General features: G+C 44.9%; 1 protein-coding gene and 1 long non-coding RNA gene across 2 annotated transcripts; both read right to left on the bottom strand.

The window, feature by feature from the left end:
• Positions 1-4,716: 4,716 nt before the first annotated feature.
• Positions 4,717-5,329, bottom strand: LOC146986688 (uncharacterized). The gene is made up of 2 exons (XR_015036083.1): positions 5,000-5,329; positions 4,717-4,949 (listed from the first exon to the last, which is right to left on the bottom strand). It is a non-coding gene; the product is annotated as an uncharacterized LOC146986688 (long non-coding RNA).
• A 12,295-nt stretch (positions 5,330-17,624) lies between these two features.
• LOC146986687 (gamma-crystallin M2-like) lies at positions 17,625-18,976 on the bottom strand. The gene is made up of 3 exons (XM_085780334.1): positions 18,902-18,976; positions 18,122-18,364; positions 17,625-17,957 (listed from the first exon to the last, which is right to left on the bottom strand). Exons 1-3 carry the CDS (start codon positions 18,929-18,931, stop codon positions 17,679-17,681), a joined length of 552 nt encoding a protein of 183 aa, XP_085636460.1. The 5' UTR covers positions 18,932-18,976; the 3' UTR covers positions 17,625-17,678.
• Between the last annotated feature and the right edge of the window lie 384 nt (positions 18,977-19,360).

Below are 19,360 nucleotides of genomic sequence, written 5' to 3'. Positions count from 1 at the left end.
TCAAACAACCTCAAAACCAACACCACATATAAGGCACTCTGTGAAACTGAGCTGCAAGCAAAAAATCAACACTCATTCACTTTATTATTCCATTCAGATATATCACAGACCCCTTGGTAGAGCTGCACATGCTATCTGTGAGGGTGGCTAGCACCAACATAATTATCATGAACGAAATAAGGCAGTGCGGCTACATGTACGTCTAATTACTTTGGCACAATAGCAAAAAACAGTGTGGAAGACTTGAGTGAGGAGTCACACGTCCTTCTCAAACGTGAAACATGGAAAGGTCAGTATCTTCGTGTTCACAATCAGAGGGAATGTCAGTTACCGTGAGTAAAGGCATCGTGAGGTGTGTGGGCGGTTTACCTTCTATAGCTGTGGTAATGACGCGATTGCACAGGGAGCGAAGGCAAGGGATGCAGCAACAACCACATAGGGTCAGGATGGAGGCAAACACAGCCACTGATACCAACAATGATGACACCAGAGACCTGTATTTTCCAAAGGCCTCCATCCAGTTATCCCACATGGAGGTGTCTACACCTGAGTGATCCTTCATTTTCTTGTTGAGGGTCCTTAGACCTTCAATTGCTTTAGTCAGCCTACCGTCGGGGGCCGTGTCGTTGGGGATGAAAGTACAACATTGGTCACCAAAGATAGCACAGACACCTCCTTTCTCGGCTAGGAGCATGTCAACAGCAATTCTATTTTGGAAAGTCATAAGGGATGTAGCTTTAAGTTGCTCGTGGACAGCTTTAAATCCTTCTTCCGTTTGATTACCTAGACCAGCCATCACCAAATGGCGGACCTCGGTCCGGACCCGGACCGAGTGATGGTTCGATCCGGACCCGAGACCAATCTCTAATAATAACATTTTTTTCCGACGGGACAGCGGGCTCAGCTATAGGTCAATACGGCAGCTTCACTCAATTGAGCCAATCAGATCGTTTGTTTACCCGGTGCGGCCAGTGCGTCTGAGAGGGAAAGAGAAAGGAGACGGAGTGATGACAGCCTTGCTCCAAAATAAAAAAAAGTTGATGCTGAAGTCAAAGGCGAGCCGCTGGGCGTTTGTGGCCGCCGCCGCCGCCTTGGTTAAGCGTGTGTGCGCGCGCGTGGGGGCCGTTCAGAAGGGTCTCTTGCGCGCACAAGCCCATTACTTTAATGTGCGCTCACAACGCCGTAGCGGTGCGACGTGCTTGTTTCCTGCTTCTCCGCTGGTGTTGTGTTGACCCCCGGTTCTCCCTCGGTTTGTAAACTTCTTCACGCGGAGCTCTGCCCCGTTTGGAAGGAGCAGGAAGCTCGTATGCGGGAAGACGTCGCTTCAGACATGTAGAATGTGTGTTAGAGAAACACCTATTTCAGGACTACTGACTTGTATCACCAGAACAGAACAGACATATCCTGTGATTTTCAGCCTTCCTCCATATTTAATGGAGGGGGACAATACAATGACAGTGCAGCTATCAAGATGCTTTTGACACCTTGGCCTCAAAAAAAGAAAGGAAGAAAGAAAAAAGCACCAAACAAACAAACAAACAGGGAAACCCCCTTATTTATTCGGTCTTGTTCTCTTTAATTGAAATACAGGCCTTAAATTAATTTGCCTGGGAGCTACTTTTATTCATGGTAAAAAAAAAAATAAAATAAAAAAAGCTAGTTGTTTACTATAAAAGTGCACTATGTTAAATGTTTCCTGTGTTGAAAATTGACAATAGATATGAAAATGCACTTCGTTGGGGTAGGCTATAGCTTATATATAAGACACCATTTGGACTTTATAAGGTTCGGACCTTTCACTTGGATGAAAGTTTAGTAACTGGACCTCAATGAATTTTAATTGAATACCCCTGACCTAGACGCTGGATATTGTAATGGACGTAATTAATGCGGTCAACGTTTTTGTTAATTGTACACCACCAACAGAGGTTTATATTTCCCATACAGTAACATTGTGGCAAGCTTTTAATACTTTCTGTGATCTGAGAATCTCTACAAGATCTCTGGTGGGTTTACCCCAGAGACAGCTTCAAACCTGCTGTTCAACACAATAAAGTGTATCACACAACTCTTTAGCAATATGCCTAGAACTTTTAAAACATAGTAAGGTAAAATATTACAAGAAGATAAAATGTACCCATCAAGATGTAATGCTATAAGTATTATAATGTAGTTGTTCCTGTGGTGTACAGGTGGTGGAGACCCCAAGCAAAAACCAACATTACCACAAACCAACAGATGATGAAGAAGGTGAGCGGCATGTTCTCCTGGGCGCCTCGACGATCCTGGTTGGTGGTTTGGCACACCACTTGTTGGAGAGGAACGCTATTTCACTTCCTCCCTAGGGGTATTGGTTAGACTACCTCACCCTTTTGCCACCAGGGGATTATTCTGCCCCTTGTTGATCGGTGGACTTTGCTCCTTTGTTCTGCTCGCGCAGCGTTTCTTGGATTTCCCCCAGGGTTCTGGCGGGGGCTTCAGCTGTTGCACATTGGCTCCAGTGGAACCACGTGTCTCCTTTGCCGTTCAGCCGAACGGCGTGTGAGGTGCGCTCCTTTACCTGGAACGGACCTGTCCAGCGTGGCTCTGTCCACTTTCTCTTGGTCACTTTCAGCAGTACCCACTCGGAGTCCGGAGTTGTTGTTGTTTCTCCTCCAGTGTTTTCACCAACCTGCTTTGCGTATTCTGAAACAAGAGTCTGCAGAGCATGAAAGTACTGTTTTGGGGTTAGAGACTGATCATTCAAAGTTAACCCCACGAGCTTTGTTTGTGGCCCTGGAAACATTCTTCCAGTAGATAACTCGAATGGGGTGAACCTTGTACTCTGATTCACTGAGCTACGTACCGACATAAGTGCCAGTGGGAGTGCATCCAGCCAGTTCATCTTGGTCTGGGCACAGATTTTAGCTATTTTACTTTTAAGGGTCTGATTCATCCTTTCAACCTTTCCCTGAGACTGGGGATGATATACAGACCCAAATTTGTGTTTGAGTCCCAGTACCTCCTCCACCTTCTGTAGATCATGGTTTTTAAAGTGTGTGCCATTGTCAGACCTAATTCGTTCCGGAAAACCATGTCTTGGAATGTACTGATTAATGAGGAACTTTATCACCGTCTTACTGTCTTCCCTCCTTGTGGGAAGAACCTCTGGCCAACCTGTATATGCATCAACACATACCAACATATATCTACAACCTTGAACCGAGTTTACCATATCTGTTTAATCAATGATAATTTCTCTTCCTGCTTTTTTTTTTTTTTTTTTTAAATTATCTTTTTATTTATTTTTTTACATTTAAGTGACATAACAGACAATCAAACAAACAAAGAAATAAGGGAAGAAAAACAAACAGCCAAAATAAACAATAACAACAAAATACAGCAAATCAAATCAGATCAGTCCATGGTCACAGTTCACAGTTCATCCTTGTGGATGTTATGTAGGCATGTCAAACCCTATTATGGTATGATAGTGTCAGAGGTCCATAAACGGTTCCCATATCCTCAGGAAGGCATCCCCCTTATTTTTTAGAGCGTATGTGCGTTGTTCCAGTCTTAAAGTTTCATTTAAGATTTGTTTAAACAGATTAAATGATGGGGGTCTTTGTTGATTCCAGTTGAGCAAGATGCACTTCTTTGCTATATAGGACATTATGATAATCCTCTTCCTGCATGTGATATCCAGTGTCTTGTCCAATTCCGTACCAAAGAGGTACCGTGTTGGTGTAAGGTCCAGCTGGGTTTCCACAACCTTAACAGTTAGATCATGTATCGCTTTCCAGAAATGTTTTAATTCCTTGCATTCCCAAAAGACATGCATAATTGAACCTATACATGTTTTACATCGATGACATTTAGGGGATGAGTTGGGAAACATTTTACTTAAGCGGAGTGGAGTAAGGTACATCCTGTGCATGAATTTATAATTTTGTTCGATTATTTTATTACACGACAGTGAGGAAAAAACATTTTGACATATGGTATCCCATTGATCTTCATCAAATGCACATCCCATATCCTTCTGCCATATATTCCTAAGTGGGGTCAAGGAAGAGCTGTAATGGTTCAACAAAGTACTATAAATTACAGAGATTTTTCCTTTTAATGATGTGGATTTCACCAAAATCTCCTCAAGATTTGTCAGCCCCAAAGACAGGCGTTTTTCCTTTTTTAGAGTGTTTATTAGATGGCGAATTTGTAAGTATTTATAAAGGTCCTGTTTCGGGATTCCGTATTCTGACATTAAATCTATAAAGGACTTGAGTGTGTCCTCAGCAAACAAATGTTGGAATTGACGTATACCATTGTCTCTCCACTTTGCAAACAAGGAGCTACCAATTGATGGTGGCAGATCTGGGTTTAAGGATAAGGGAGAGAGCCTGGAGATTTTGCCAAAATTCCCACAGAACTTATTTACATCTTGCCAAGCCCGAAGAGTGTTGTAAACTACATATGTTTTTGTTATTTGGTGTTGTGCATTTATATTGTTAATGAATGGTAGCAAGGTTGTAGAAATGGGAGCACAAAGTTCTTCTTCTATGTCTATCCAGTGTGCATTGTTACGTCTTTGCACCCAGCTAATCAAGTCCTTTGTCTGGGCGGCCCAGTAGTACAACTGCAAGTCTGGTAATACCAGTCCCCCTTTCTCTCTGGACTTTGTTAAAGTTTTAAAAGCTATTCTTGGCAAGGAATTTTTCCAGATAAAAGAGGTCAAAATTTTGTTTATAGATTTAAAGAATGTTTTATCCAAGTAACAGGGCAGTGACTGAAATAAATAACTAAAGCGGGGCAGGACATTCATTTTAATTACATTGATTCGTCCGAGAAATGAGATAGGGAGCATTTTCCAATGTTCTAATTCTTCCTTAACCTTTTTAAGCAATGGAACATAATTTATTAGGTAAAGATTTTTAAGTTTTAAAGCCACATTCACCCCAAGATATTTAAAACTGTTTTGAGCCCAGGTGAACGGTGAGATGGCCTTGAGTCTGTTGGAAACTGATGAATTAATTAATAAAGCATTGGATTTTGTCAAATTGACTTTATAGCCTGATATTGTTCCAAATTCAGTAATAAGGTCTAGGACCGCTGGGATTGATTGTTCTGGACTGGTTAAGTAAAGAATTATATCATCGGCATATAGTGAAATTTTGTTCTTTGTTTTCCCAATATTGATACCAACAATTTCTTCATCAGCCCGTATAGCTTCCGCTAGTGGTTCAATTGCCAAATTAAATAAAAATGGAGATAAAGGGCATCCCTGGCGACATCCTCTAAACAGATTAAATTTTTCAGTAAGGGTACCGTTTATACATATTTGGGCTTGCGGATCGCTATACATAGTTCTAAGTATTTTTTTTTTTTGGCTTTTCATGCCTTTATTCGATAGGACAGTTGAGAGTGTGACAGGAAATGGGAGGCAGAGATGGGGGGAATGACATGCAGGATAGGGCCGTCCGACACGGGACTCGAACCGGGGCCGCCTGCAGCGAGGACTATAGCCTCAACACATGGGGCGGGTGCTCTACCAACTGAGCTAAACTCCGCCCCGCTATACATAGTTCTAACCCACCCAATACATTTTTCACCAAGGTTAAATTTCTCCAGAACAGCAAACAAATATGACCACTCGACCCTATCAAACGCTTTTTCTGCGTCAAGCGAAAGTAGTAGGGCTGTTGTGTTGTGTAGGGTCGAGTGGTCAATTATGTTTAATAGCCTCCGGATATTGTCAGATGCATAGCGTGCTTTCACAAAGCCGGACTGGTCGGAGTTAATAATCTGGGGCAACAAGTCTTCTAGCCTGTGTGCAATTAATTTTGACAATATCTTAAAGTCAACTGAAAGTAATGAAATTGGGCGAAATGATGCGCATTCAGCAGCATCTTTGTCCTTCTTATGTATTAATGATATTATTGCTGTCTTCATAGTGTCAGGAAGAACGCCATTTTCAAAAAAATCTGTTACCATGGGCATAAAAAGTGGCTGGATTTGTGGCCAAAAAGCCTTATAGAATTCTATAGAATACCCATCTAAACCTGGGGTTTTTCCAGAGGGCATTGACTTAATTGCTTGTAGTACCTCTTCTGGGGTGAATGGAGCACTCAATTGTTCCTTTTCGTCCTCTGAAATAGAGGGTAGGGATACTCTTTCCAAAAATCTCTGAATATCCGTTTCGGAGGGATTTTCTGACGCATAGAGCTGTGTATAAAAATCAAGAAATGAGGACTTAATTGATTGTGTATCATATTTCAACTGGCCTGCTGCATTGCGTGTACACTTTATTGTATTTTCTGTACGTTCTTTTTTGAGTTGATAGGCTAGAAGTCTACTTGGCTTATTACCATATTCATGATATTGCTGTCTAGTAAAGAACAGAAGTTTTTTTATATGCTCTGTTTGAATGAGATTGAGACTAGTTCTGACTGCATTTAGTTTTTTCAAGTTTTCCTCTGTAGGGGATTGTTTATGGCATTGTTCCAAATTTATTAACTCTTTCTTAAGTTGTTCTGTTTGGTTAATGATGGATTTTTTCTTTGCAGATGTGTAAGAGATCAGCTGGCCCCTAATTACTGCTTTAGCTGCATCCCACATCACTGCCGCGGTAACTGGGGAGGACGCATTGTCCTGTCTGTACTGTTCTAGCCATTTTCTAATATTATCACAAGCTTCAAAATTTGTAAGGAGTGAGGCATTGAACCTCCATTGTTTAGCTTGATATGTCTGCTGGGGAAGGGATAACCGCAGATAAACTGGTGAGTGATCCGATATAAGAATGGGGCCTATATCACATGAAACTACAGATGAGAGATGATCCTGAGGTAAAAAAAATAAATCTATTCGAGAGTATGATTTGTGTCTAGCCGAGTAGAAAGTATAGTCTTTTATTGTAGGATTAAGTTCTCTCCAGATATCGATCAGGCCTACATCAACCGAGGCTAACCTCAGAGTTTTAGAAGCATTGGGATTAGACAGTATAGTTGAGGATTTGTCTAAATTACTATCCATACAACAATTGAAATCTCCGGCAACTATTCCTAAATCTGTATTATATTGATTAAATAAGGTGATCATATCCATCATGAATTTGGGGTTGTCCTCATTTGGTGCGTATACATTCAGCAATGTTAGTTCTTGTCCATATAGCATCCCCCGAATTAGTATGTGTCTGCCCTCATTGTCACTATATTGTTCCTTGAATATGAAAGGTATTTTTTTATGAATGAGTACTGCTGTTCCCCTTTTATTGCTGGTAAAGCTAGAAAAATAAACCTGCCCGACCCAGTCTCTCTTGAGTTTTTTATGCTCCTCATTGGACAGATGAGTTTCCTGAAGGAAAGCTATGTCTACTTTTTCCTTTTTTAAGAATGTAAGAACTCTCTTCCGCTTAATTGGGTGGCCAAGGCCTCTGACATTGAAAGTTATTACATTAAGTGTACTAGACATACCAGGTTTTGCATGTTATATTGGTTTTGTGTGACCATGGTACAGTAAAAGTAAAGGGAAGAACAACATAAAACTAACAAACTAGTAGAAGAGAATGTAACATAGGTAGAGCATGAGGGGCCCCCTCTACCTACCCCCTCCCCACCTCCCCAAAACCCCAGCCTAGTCCCCAAACGACAAGGCAACCCCACTGGAACAGGTAACACCGTCAAGTTGACCGGCAAGTAACAATTATCCGTCAACAACGCACATCTTGTTTAGAAAAAGTGCATCTCTGTGCAGGAGAGCAGGCCAGAAAAGAGTTTAGACTTAGCTTTCTTGGGTGGTACTTAATTCACAGCAAATATGCAGGTAAAAATGAAATAAAAATATTTAAGTAAATAATAAGTATAGCATGGTTTTTATACACATATTATGGAAGAAAAGAAAAAAGGCAGTGTGTGCTTCAAATCGAAGCCTATACACATGCTGCTCCCGTGTTAATGCCGTTCCTCTCATGCTTTTTTTTTTTTTTTTTTTTTTTTTTTTCCACATATCCAAAATAAAGTGACAATCATATACATAGACTGCAAGTGTTCGCGTAAGAGTAAATAAATAATATAAAATAAAATGAGAATGAAACAGAAGTTTCTGTTTGTTATAACCAGTATGTCCCTGCTGTTAATTGTTCATATTTCCCACTGTTGTAGAGCAAATTGGTTTAAGTGACCACCGCCGAGCCCGGTGCTGAGCCTATTTCTCTGCACAAAAGTCACTGCACTCACCCCTCTCCATGTATAGGAAGCGATTCAAACCTGGTCATGTATAGGCTATTTGGCTGAGATTCTGCGGTAGAATTCCTCAGGCTCTTGTGGGGAGGAAAACATCTGGATCCTCCCGTTGTGTAGCACTCTCAGCCTGCACGGTTGGAGGTGAAATCCTCGGAAGGTACCCATGTCAACAAACAGTTTTTTTACAGCGTTGAACTCCCGTCTTCGTCTGATCGTCTCCGCTGAAAAATCCTGGACGAATGCGAGTTTGGATCCGTCGTGAGTGATGTCCCGCTGTCTTGTGGCGCGTAGGACGTGTTCCTTATCTTGGTAGTTGAGAAAGCGAAGGAGGACGGCTCGGTTCTGGTTGGGAACTGCTGGAGCCAGGGTACGGTGGGCTCTTTCCAGCGTAAATGCTCTGTCGGTTTCAGTGTCGCGCCACTGGGGTAGCATATCATTTATAAAGTCCAAAAGAGGACGCGTACCTTCAGCTCCCTCCTTAAGACCAAACAGCCGGATATTCTTCCTCCTCCCGCGGTTTTCCAAGTCCTCGGTCTTTTCTTCCAGGTATGTGAGCCGCTTTGTTGCTTTAGCCAGAGCCGTCTCGGTCTTGTCCAGCGCGTCCTCTGTAGCGGCTATGCGGACTTCGGCCTCCTCGATTCGTTGTTCATTAGCTGTTACATCTCGTTTAATGTCACCTAAATTATTCTCCATCACTGACATAGAATGCTTCAGCTCCCCCAGTTGGTTGTTAATTCCGTCCAGCTTCGAACTGAACTCGGAGCGGAGTGATCTGAGCTCACATAGCACGTCGGCGACATTAGCCATGTTGCTGGCTACATTAGCAGTGTTGCTAGCTACAACATTCTTGACCGGAGTTGGAGTCGGAGTCGCCGTCGCCGTCTTCGTGCTGCTTCGTGTGTTTGTTTGGCGAGCGTTCGAGAAGATTACGCACTCCTTTGCTGCTTGGGGTTTAGACATCCTTTGTTTTATGTAGTTGACCAGGTTTACAGAGGTTCGGGGCAGTTTTCTGTGCGAAGTTGCAGGGAGCTGTCACGCTATGCTGCCATCTTGTTCGGGCTCTCTAGCGCCCCCCCCTCTTCCTGCTTTTGTTTCCAGAGGGTAACGTCCAGGGTGGGGTCTGACCGTTGGTCTGGCGTTGTACATCATACATTCAGGACAAGTATTTACATGATATTTACACATTTGCTTCATAAAAGGATGCCACCAATTTTCCAAATTTCTCACCATCTGTGCTGCTCCGACATGCCCCACCCCATGTGCCTCTTTTAGTGCTATTTCTCTGATTCCTGGCGGTAAAATGATCCTTCCATCAGGACCTCGCCACAAACCTTCTGTTTCTGTGCAACCCCTACTTTTCCACATAGATTTCTCTTGTGGTGAGGCTTTTCTTTGCTCAGTTTTTATATGTTCGATTTCAGCATGTTCATTTGTGTCTGTGTCAATGTCTTTCTCTGGACAGATCATCATCATATTATGTACATTAATACTTTCCTCTCTCCCCCTTTTTTCTGGAACAACACCCCGTTAACACAGTGTGGTGTTCCAGAAACATCAAGGTAGAAAGTGCTGGAGTAGTGGGGCATACGCGAGTACGTCAGCTGTCTACCGCGATAGGTGAATGAGAAGATGTCTCTGCAATCTTCAGCTAGAGGAAGACAGAAAAAGGCATTAGCCAGGTCAATGCAGGTGAACCACTGGTGCCGGGGGTCAAGATTGGTGAGAGCAACGTAGGGGTTTGGGACAGGTGTCGTAGCGGTACGTAATGCACTATTAATGGAACGCAGGTCGTGAACCATCCGATATTTGCCGGTACCTTTCTTTTCCGTAGGTAAGATGGGTGTGTTCCATTGAGAATGTGAGTCAATCAACACCCCCTTTTTGTACAACCCCTCAATGGTGTCTGCAATACCGAGTTCGGCCTGTAATTTATGCGGATATTGAGGAAGCCAGATGGGATCCGTGGTGTTCAAAGAAAATGTGACAGGTGGGCAGTCTACCAAACCCACATCAGTGGGACCAGTGGCCCACAGAGAGTTTGGGAGAGAGTCCAACATGGCGGCGGAATCTGGGTGATCTGTCTTTTCGCGGCCGTGATGGCGGGAGATCTGAACATGTTCCATGAGTGCCTGATCTGTGCAAGAAACCTGTATTTTATATGTTTTAGCAGTAGAGGAATACATTATTTGTGGCGTCAGCTGTTTCCAATCTGTTTGTTGTTTTGCAGTTTTTACAATAGAACCTAATTCTTTAGCTTGGTGGTCAGGATGGAGAGCGAGGGAGACGTGTGGTGCTGCCTCATCCTCCATCATGTACCATTGTAACTGTGCAGGTAGTAGGTTAACACCGGCTACTACACCTATGGGAGCAACATAGATGCTGTCTGTGGCTATACTCCAATCAGTACCTTCTATCTGACTGCTGAACTGTTCTTCATACCACTCTGTGTTTTGTCTATCATAAAACAATGTAACATGCGGAGGATCAGGAGGGGCCACGTAGGGGTGTAGCTGGGCTATCCAGGGCTTCCATTGTAGGTAGGCCGACAGGATCCCGCCATGCTCTCGTGTTTCACTATGTAGTAAGCCCCAGTAGATGTCTGCCGCCATGTCCACTACTGGAGACATGAGATATTGTCCAGACAGAGCAGTGTTGGTGCTGTTGCAGTTCATCTGGGTACCATCAGGGAACGAGACAGTTAGACCATCAGGGGAGCATAGAATGTTAGCTCCCAGTCTGGTCAACAAATCTCGGCCCAGTAGGTTTGAAGGGACATCAGGAGAGACCACGAAGGGGTGCAGCACAGTCTGGTTCCCCAGCTGCGTGGTAAGAGGCTTGGTATATGGCAGAGTAGTAGGAACCCCAGAGAAACCCATGACTGTGATGACTTCAGATGAGAGCAAGTTCTTTTGTACAGTCTGTATAGTGGAGACAGTAGCACCTGTATCCACTAAAAATGGCAGCATGTCGTGGTTGACCGCCACTGGCAACACTGGTTCTGCCGTTAAGTGTTGCTCAGGACTTCTCTGTGGGGTGTGTCACTCTTCAAATAGCTGGGGGAACTGCCCAGTAGCTCCCCCTGTGGTGGGTTGGGGATCATGTCTACCCCTGCCTCCTCTGTTTTGAAAGCCTCCCCTCTGCTGACGGCCGCCCCTTTGCTGGTTGTCATTGTTTTGTGGACATTCTCTCGCCCAGTGGGACGGATCTCCACATAGGAAACAAGCAAGGTCTCTTCTCTGTGACCTCCCCCTGTAAGCTCCTCTCAGGCCCCCACCCCGTGAGCCTCCCCTTCCCCTACGCATGTTATTACCTCCCCTCTGGTGCGGCTGTGACTCCCACGGGGGAATAGGATTCATGTCAGGAAAAACAAAATGATCATCCCATTCCGGTCCCTGTGCTGACTGCATCATTACTTTAACTTGCTCCTTTTTCTTTTTCTTATCATTGACGTCATCCCTGGCCTTGGCTAGTTGCAGTTTAAGTAGCTGAGCTTGGAGGTCAGAATGTTCTTCCTCCTGTTTCTGTGTTTTATCTTGAAAGATAGTGAGGTGGTGCACGAGGTGCTTCTCCCACGTGGAAGAATCACATCCTAACATGTCAGGGTTATTTTTCATGGTGTTTTGCACAGACTCAGGGAGGCCGTTCAATACAGCCTGTCGGTACCACTCAGTTTGGGAGCCCGAATTCTTAGGACAATGTCCTGTCTGGTTCGTCCACATGTCTTTAGCGGCGTTCAGGAATTGACGTGGATTTTGTTTAGGATCCCAACGAATTTTGTAGAGTTAGGCAGAGGGAATTGCGCGCGCATAGCTGTGCCTATGCTATTTATGTGGTTGGTGAGTGGGGAGTCGTCTGGGTGCCCGATGGTTTTAGCGTCCATTTCTATGTCTCGTTTGTTACTTAAGGTCATGCATCTACCGGCAACCGCGCGGAAATCACCTAAGGCCAATGTTTGTCCTGCTGTCAGGGAGTCCAATTTGCTGAGCCACAAACTGCCTCCATCTGTAACAGGGGGCAGTTTGTCGACCAGAGCCTGAAGATCACCGAACGAGAACGACTTGTATTTCAGTTGTTGACTCCCCGGGACCGTGGTTAAAGGTAGAATGGTATGAGGAGGAGGAGGGGGTAGGGTATAGAGCATGCCTGAACGCGTAGCGCCACGCTGGGCATCGGGAACATATTGCAATATTCTATCTCTGGCGGGGGACAGGGACTTCATTAATTTTTTTCTTGCAGCTTGACGCTCTAACCGCTGAGCATCAAGGCATTCATTAGCCCGTTGTACGTTCTGATGGTCTTTTATCAGTAATTTTTCAAAGTAATCACGGGCCTCGAGGTCATTCACCGATTCCTCTTCTAATTTTGAGTATTCAGCTTCTAATTCAAGGAGCATGCCGAACTTGTTAGGGTCGTCATCTCTCTGGACTTCGGCTGCCATTGTGATTGTGTGGGGTACACCAGGTGCATTTTCCTGAGCTGGCTGTGACCTCAAAACACTCCTCTTACCATTAGGGGATAGTTCCTCGACTGGTCTGCGGACTGAGGGGGAGCACTGGCTAGCTAACTGCCCTGAAGCTGCTCCTGAAGGGGTCCTTAGCCTAGCTTCCTCAACCTCTCTTTCTAACAGCTCTGAAGCCGTAGCCTGTAGCTTAGCTGCGTGTTCCATCAGCATTTCATAGTGTTCTGTCTGTTCTGCCTCCAATAGCACCTTCTGCTCTCGTTCTACTTCTGCTCTGTCTACCCTATCTTGAAACGGTGGGGGCTGTGAACCGGCTGATGACGCCTGGGAGGGTGCAATCGATGATGGGTAGACGGCGGTGGGTGCAGCCGACGCGGTGATGGACGGTGGAGACGAGTTAAAGGCGGAGGTAAAGACGGAGGGCGGAGCCGACTGTGTGTGTAATGGCGCAGCCGGTGGATGGGCGGACGTGAAGGGGTTAGTGTGTACGGCCTGGTGTGCATGCAACTCAGCAGTGGGGTATAACTGGGCCGTCCCCGTGCGTTGTTGGTCGGCGTCATCTAACTCGTCTTCTAATGTGGGCCCACCTACGGGCATAATATGCATGGTGCCTTTACCAATCCTATATGTGGGAAACATGCCAGGTGGGTTTAGTGCATATGGAGGTGGACATGTAGGTGAGCATGAGAGGGTGTCAGGTGCAGTTACCATTTTGGAGGGAGTTGGACTCCTGTGTTTGTGTTTCATCCCTTGCCAGCAGATAGCCAACTCAGACCAACCTCGACACTCCTCCTCCCACTCGTCCTCCTTCTTTTTCCACCCATTCCTGTGAAACCAATTTGCTGTCTTTCCCTGCTCTACAGCCTCTTTCTTTTTTGCTGTTGCTGCTTTTACTTTAGCTACTAAGAGAGTATGTAAAGGTTCTTCATGTTGCAATGTTTTCCCCATATCAGTGATTAATGTATGCATCTTTTGTTTGGCTTTTTCAACCTTCTTTTCTCTACTGTCCTGTTTTGTGAGGGCGCCTAGGGCGTCTGCAGTGGTGTCTACTTGGACTAAGAGGGTCTGCCAGGGACCCCAACCACTGTCATTCATTTCTGTATCAAATTCTCCATCCATATTTTATCTAGACTCTGAGCTCCACAGCTGGTACGTTTGCAGGGAATCAAGTGATAGCTGCGTTAGCCCCTTGCAAATCCTCAGGAGACAAGCTTCTAGATCACTCTATAGTGACCCGGTCTCACTCTGGGTGTTCTAATCACAAGGATTTTGCAAAGTTTACACTCGTACCCCACACCGTTTATCAACTGGGTGTTTTAGCCTCCAAGGCGCACAGCTGGGCTGCAGAGCGGCTTTTACGCACTCGCTGCCCTAAACAACAGTGAACTGGTGGCGTTTGTTAACACCGCTAGGTTACCCCGCCACTGAGACCATACACTGCTGACGCTGAGCGAAATGGATATTCACACAACGAGTTTTCTCAGAGTCTTATTCTTCCCCACCCATATATTGCTCACAATAACTCCAACAACACAGACAAGTTAGAACTTTTTACACACAACATTTATACATTTTAATATTTACACGAGCTCATTTCAGACTTTGCCTGTTTCAAAAGTGCTTGTAAGAAATTATTTGATATTCCTTGCGGGCCTCTCACCCTTTAATTTTAGACAGACAGACGTGCTTGGTTTGGAAGCCTGTTCTTCCTCCCCGGGCCTTTCACCCTGTACCGTAGTATGAGCCAAATGGATAATTTAAGTATCTTCCCATAAGATACTAAGGCCTTCAACCTAGTTTAAATGTTAAATGTACTCTCAGGAGACAGTATTTAACAAGTAGTATTTAGGGACCTCACCCCCGGGACTCCAACCCAGCCGCGGTATCAACCGCTCCTGGACCCCGTCGGGCCGTCAGGTGGAGTTACGCCACTCTCAAGGTTTTATCGTCTGCTGTTTTATGTCTCTATTTTGTACCGTAGTATTAGCCAAATGGATAATTTAAGTATCTTCCCATAAGATACTAAGGCCTTCAACCTAGTTTAAATGTTAAATGTACTCTCAGGAGACAGTATTTAACAAGTAGTATTTAGGGACCTCACCCCCGGGACTCCAACCCAGCCGCGGTATCAACCGCCCCTGGACCCCGTCGGGCCGTCAGGTGGAGTTACGCCACTCTCAAGGTTTTATCGTCTGCTGTTTTATGTCTCTATTTTCTTTACCTTTGTCTTTAAGTTTTAAAATACTTTTCTGATTCTTTTGCTACTTTACTTACATGTACATTGGACAGGACACAGTTCTAGTGATAGTCAATATGCAGAATTCGTTATAACAGGTTTTCTGCGTACCTTTTATGTGCCGGCTTGTGTCCTTATCCTCTGTCCATGAAGAAAAGCTTTTATGTCGAATGGTCCATCCACTTGTCCTTGCTCCCCCCACGGACGAGCCCCCATTTGTTGAGATCCACTCGTGTGGATCTCCCCCGGGTCGGGAGGCAAGACAAAAAGTGGAGGAGGCGAAGGTTGAATCAAAGAAGTATTTAATCGCAGTCTGCAGAGAGCGGAGATCATACAGTAACAAAGACAGTGTTACCAGGAAGAGCTGAGCATGATCTGATCTGTGTATGTTTCTGTTCAGTCTTACACACTGTGGGTTTGGTCCCTCCCAGCGTGCAAGGCCTGTACTACTGTGATTGGTCTATGTGAGCTCTGACGTGTGCTGATGTGCAGGCCTATGGTCACATGATCTATGTGTAGTGAAATTCTGTGTGTAGCTATCTTAAGGTCATGGTGACTCTCAGTTCTGCTCTTTCTGGTACATTCTGTTATGCACATGTCATTTTGTAACATAGCTATTATTATTCACAATAGACACAAAAATACATAAAACCTTTACAGGTTAAACAATTTGACAACATATGGGGACAAACACTTTAAAGTAAAGTCATAATAGACACACATACACATTGGATAAGGGGAAAACAATTATATAACTTAAAAGACAAACACTTAGTGGGGAAAGAAAGTCTTAACAGACAACAATACATAAAAACCTTACAAGGGAAACAATTTGACAACAAATTAACACAACACATGAAGAAAAGAAAAGAGGAGCAGAGGAAAGGAAAAGATAGAGGAAGAAGGGATTGAGTAGCAGGGCCAGCAGTGTGGTCTAAGGCACTCAATTGCAGCCACACTCCCTGTAGCTCGGTGCGCCTGAAGAAGGCCGTACAAGGCCGAAACGTAGCGCTAAGACCGATGCTCACAATAGGCTTGGATAGTCTAATTTTTTGAACACCCACCACCTTATGGTGGTAATTATTGAAGCGGGGGGACTGTCTTGGGACCTCTGGGGGCCCGTGCACTTCCTCTTCCAGGGCTTGCGCCCAGGGAAGATGCTAACTCTCCCCCTAGCAAAGGTGCCAACACTGTCTCTCTACGACCTTCCTACCAAAAGTTATTCACCAAAAACGTCTTGTCAGGGGCTCTTGTCAGGTAGTTTTTACCCTACTAACCTAAGACGTCCAAGTTGGATGCTGCATGGTTAAAATAAATCATGTAAAATAAATTAAAGATCTAAAAAGATACAAAAGAGGGAGGAGTGACAACAGGGTAACGCCGACGGCTATAAAGTGGCTCAAAGGCAAACAGGCCGCGCTCACTTCGCCAGCGATCAGCGCGCCTGAGGAGGGCTGAGATAGCCGAAACGTAGCGCATTGCTGATCGATATGCTGATCGATATTAAGGCTCTAAGTCTAATTTTTTGAACTCCCAACATTTTATGATGGGAAATAAAGAACAAATAAGTTGTAAATGTAAACTAAATAAAGTGTAAATTATATAAAACTGTAAACTAAATATGTGTGCTAACAAAACCAAACAAAGGGAAAACTAGAGCTGGAGAGGCTCTGCTGGGGAGTCCTTTTGAAGGACCGTGCACTCACTGGCTCCTGGCCTTAGGTCCAAGGAGTCCAGTTTTATATTTCCCCTACTCCTAACCCTCCCCTGGCCAGCGGTTGGGGTGGGCACACAGCTGTGGCATGACCCTGGGGCAGACGGCACATGGTACTTTATAAACATAATGCTGATCCCACTGCACAGCCCTGACCAGACCATCTGTCGGGGTGGTGAGTCCACGACCCGTTATCAAGCAGCAGTCCTACTCAACAGAGTCAGGGCTGGATTCACCCATCTCCTGAGAAACCTGGATATGGAAGACATGGGCCGTGACTCAGTCCAGAAGAATAGCCTGTCCAACCCCTCAAAGTTCAACATCCTTCAACAGGATCAGCTGTTCATCTTGGGGGTGTTGGACAAGGCTATTCGTGTAGTTGGGACACACCCAGATCTGTCTGTCATGCTGTTTCTAACGAAGTTTGGACAGAAAAGCCCCGACCCTCTTGATCTGGCAGACTTGGTGGATGTAAGAGGCATAGAGCAGGTGTCATTTCATGCTGCATGTACATTGGTGCATTCGACAAAGTGGATGACAGGAGGAGGCCTGTTTCTGGTCCTGAGCCTCAGTCAATGCGCCAACTTCCAGTCTGCTCTGGATGGCAGGCCACCGGATGTGCGCATGCTCCTGCTTAATGTTGTGTGTCGTGGGCAGGAGAGTCAGGGAAGTTAAACTTCCTCCAAGTTCACACGGATTCTGCCCACACGCACATGACCAAGCTGGTGCGCCATCCGGTGAGTGGGCTTGTTACCGTGTGTGGCCTCATGCACAGGAATGTTGAAAGTGCGATGCGGTCTGCTGCAATGCAATACTTGAACCATTTCTGTGACATGGAGCTCAAGGTAAGCAAGTTAGTTTTTATGTTAAATCAGTGATCTACTTTCTCACATGAAACCTACAGTTTGGCTGTTTGCTTTTCCTAAAACCTTTAGATCGAGTTTTATCATGATGATCAGTGACAGTTCAGCCTTTTAATCAATACACCAGACAGAAAGGCTTATTCACTTATGTTAAACTTTATTGATGTTGTTCAGTTTTTCCATGCAGACTCTAATAGTAAGAGTCCATGATGCGTCTCATGCTCATGAACCTCATGTTGCCCATGCCCATGTTCATGAAGCTCCTGTACTCTCCGGGCCTCATGTACATCATCCTGCCTCTGTAGTTGGGCTGCTCGTACATCAGCCAGTGTCCGTCCATCACATTGCAGGACATGCAGTTGGACATGCGGTAACGATCCATGACGTTCTCGCAGTCGTCCATCATCTCGTGCATCTGACCTCCGAAGTTCTCCCTCTCATAGATCTTCATTCTGTAGGAGCCACGGTGCTGCAACACATCAGCATCACATCATCATTAGTCACAGTTAAATAATCAAACAATACTCAGAGTTCACTGACTTCACTTTCACATTCAGTCATTCTGACTGAATCTGTGAAGAGTTCCAGTGGTTTTGTCTCACAATAAAGTGATGTGATGTGTGGTGTGGTTACCATGGGGATCATGCGGCAGGATCTGATGCAGTCGTTCATTCCCATCATGCTCATGTAGTCGGAGTACTCGCCCCTCCTCATGAAGTACTGGTTGCCCATGAAGTTGGTGCGGTCGTAGACCATGAAGCAGCCTCTCTCCACTCTGCAGGAGTGGCAGCGGCTCAGGTAGGACGACATGTCAGCGCAGTCGCTGCTGCACTCATAGGAACGGCCCTGGAAGTTCCTGTCCTCGTAGAAGACGATCTGAGGACATCACAGGGTCAAACAGAGAAATGTCTGTCAATGAGTTTCTTCATCGTGTCGTACATGTCACAACCAAGACAACACCAATCCAACAAACAGAAAATGCGTGCTGGTATTTCTTCGTTTTCACATCTTTCCTGATCACTGTAAAGAACAAGAGTTTATCTTTATGTGTCTGCAGGGGGCGCTGTGGGCCACAGTAATGAAGATCTTGGGATCCTAGGCCTCCAACTGCTAGCTGCTTCACTTTAAAAACCTCAGACACTAATCCTCAAAGGGAGAGGCCACAGTTGTGATGTGGCTCATTTTGTGAGTTCAAATTATAACTTTTCACAGCTAAACTCTGGTCAAGAGGATGTCACTGTCTGAAAGTTTTACAAGCAAATTTCAAAAACATATTATCTTCTACTCTATTTATTAAAAAGCACAGATTCAGTTTAAGCTGGAAACCTGGTCATTTGTCTTCCTGACAGACTCTCAGGTTTGTGTTTGTGTTGATGTTGAACCAGCACCAGAGTAAAGACGGGATGTGCTCACCCTGCCCATGTTCATGCTGCTGGAGGTCATGTTGGCTGTAGCGGAGCTGGGCTGGTGGTTGCTGTGGTTGCAGTCGCTGCTGTGCTCGTCCTGTTACCTGTGGAGCAGCTGCTGCTCTTTATAGCACCTGAGCAGCTGAAGCCTTTTGTGTAAAGAGCCTGAGCCAGCAGCTTGCCATAAAGAGACGCTCAGTGTTCGGCATTTCTCTTAGAAACAACAGACAAAGAGCTACAGACAGCAGCTGTGTGTCTCCTTCAGGCCTCTGTTCACTGTGGGGACCAGTTTCTGGAACAAAGACTGTGAATACGTCACATTCACAGGCACAGGTCAAAACATTCATCTTCAAAAATAACATAAAATGAATAGTAATTCAATATAAAGATGTCTGGTTCCTGTCTAACATTTACCATATTCAAAACAGTAACAGTAACAGTAACAGTAACAGTAAACTATATGAAT

The sequence above is a fragment of the Trachurus japonicus genome, chromosome 6 (assembly GCF_045865225.1).
Source record: "Trachurus japonicus isolate A0001 chromosome 6, Traja_1.0".
Lineage (NCBI taxonomy): Eukaryota > Metazoa > Chordata > Actinopteri > Carangiformes > Carangidae > Trachurus > Trachurus japonicus.
Note: the sequence above shows the minus strand (reverse complement) of the source record. Positions and strands in the feature narration are given on the sequence as shown.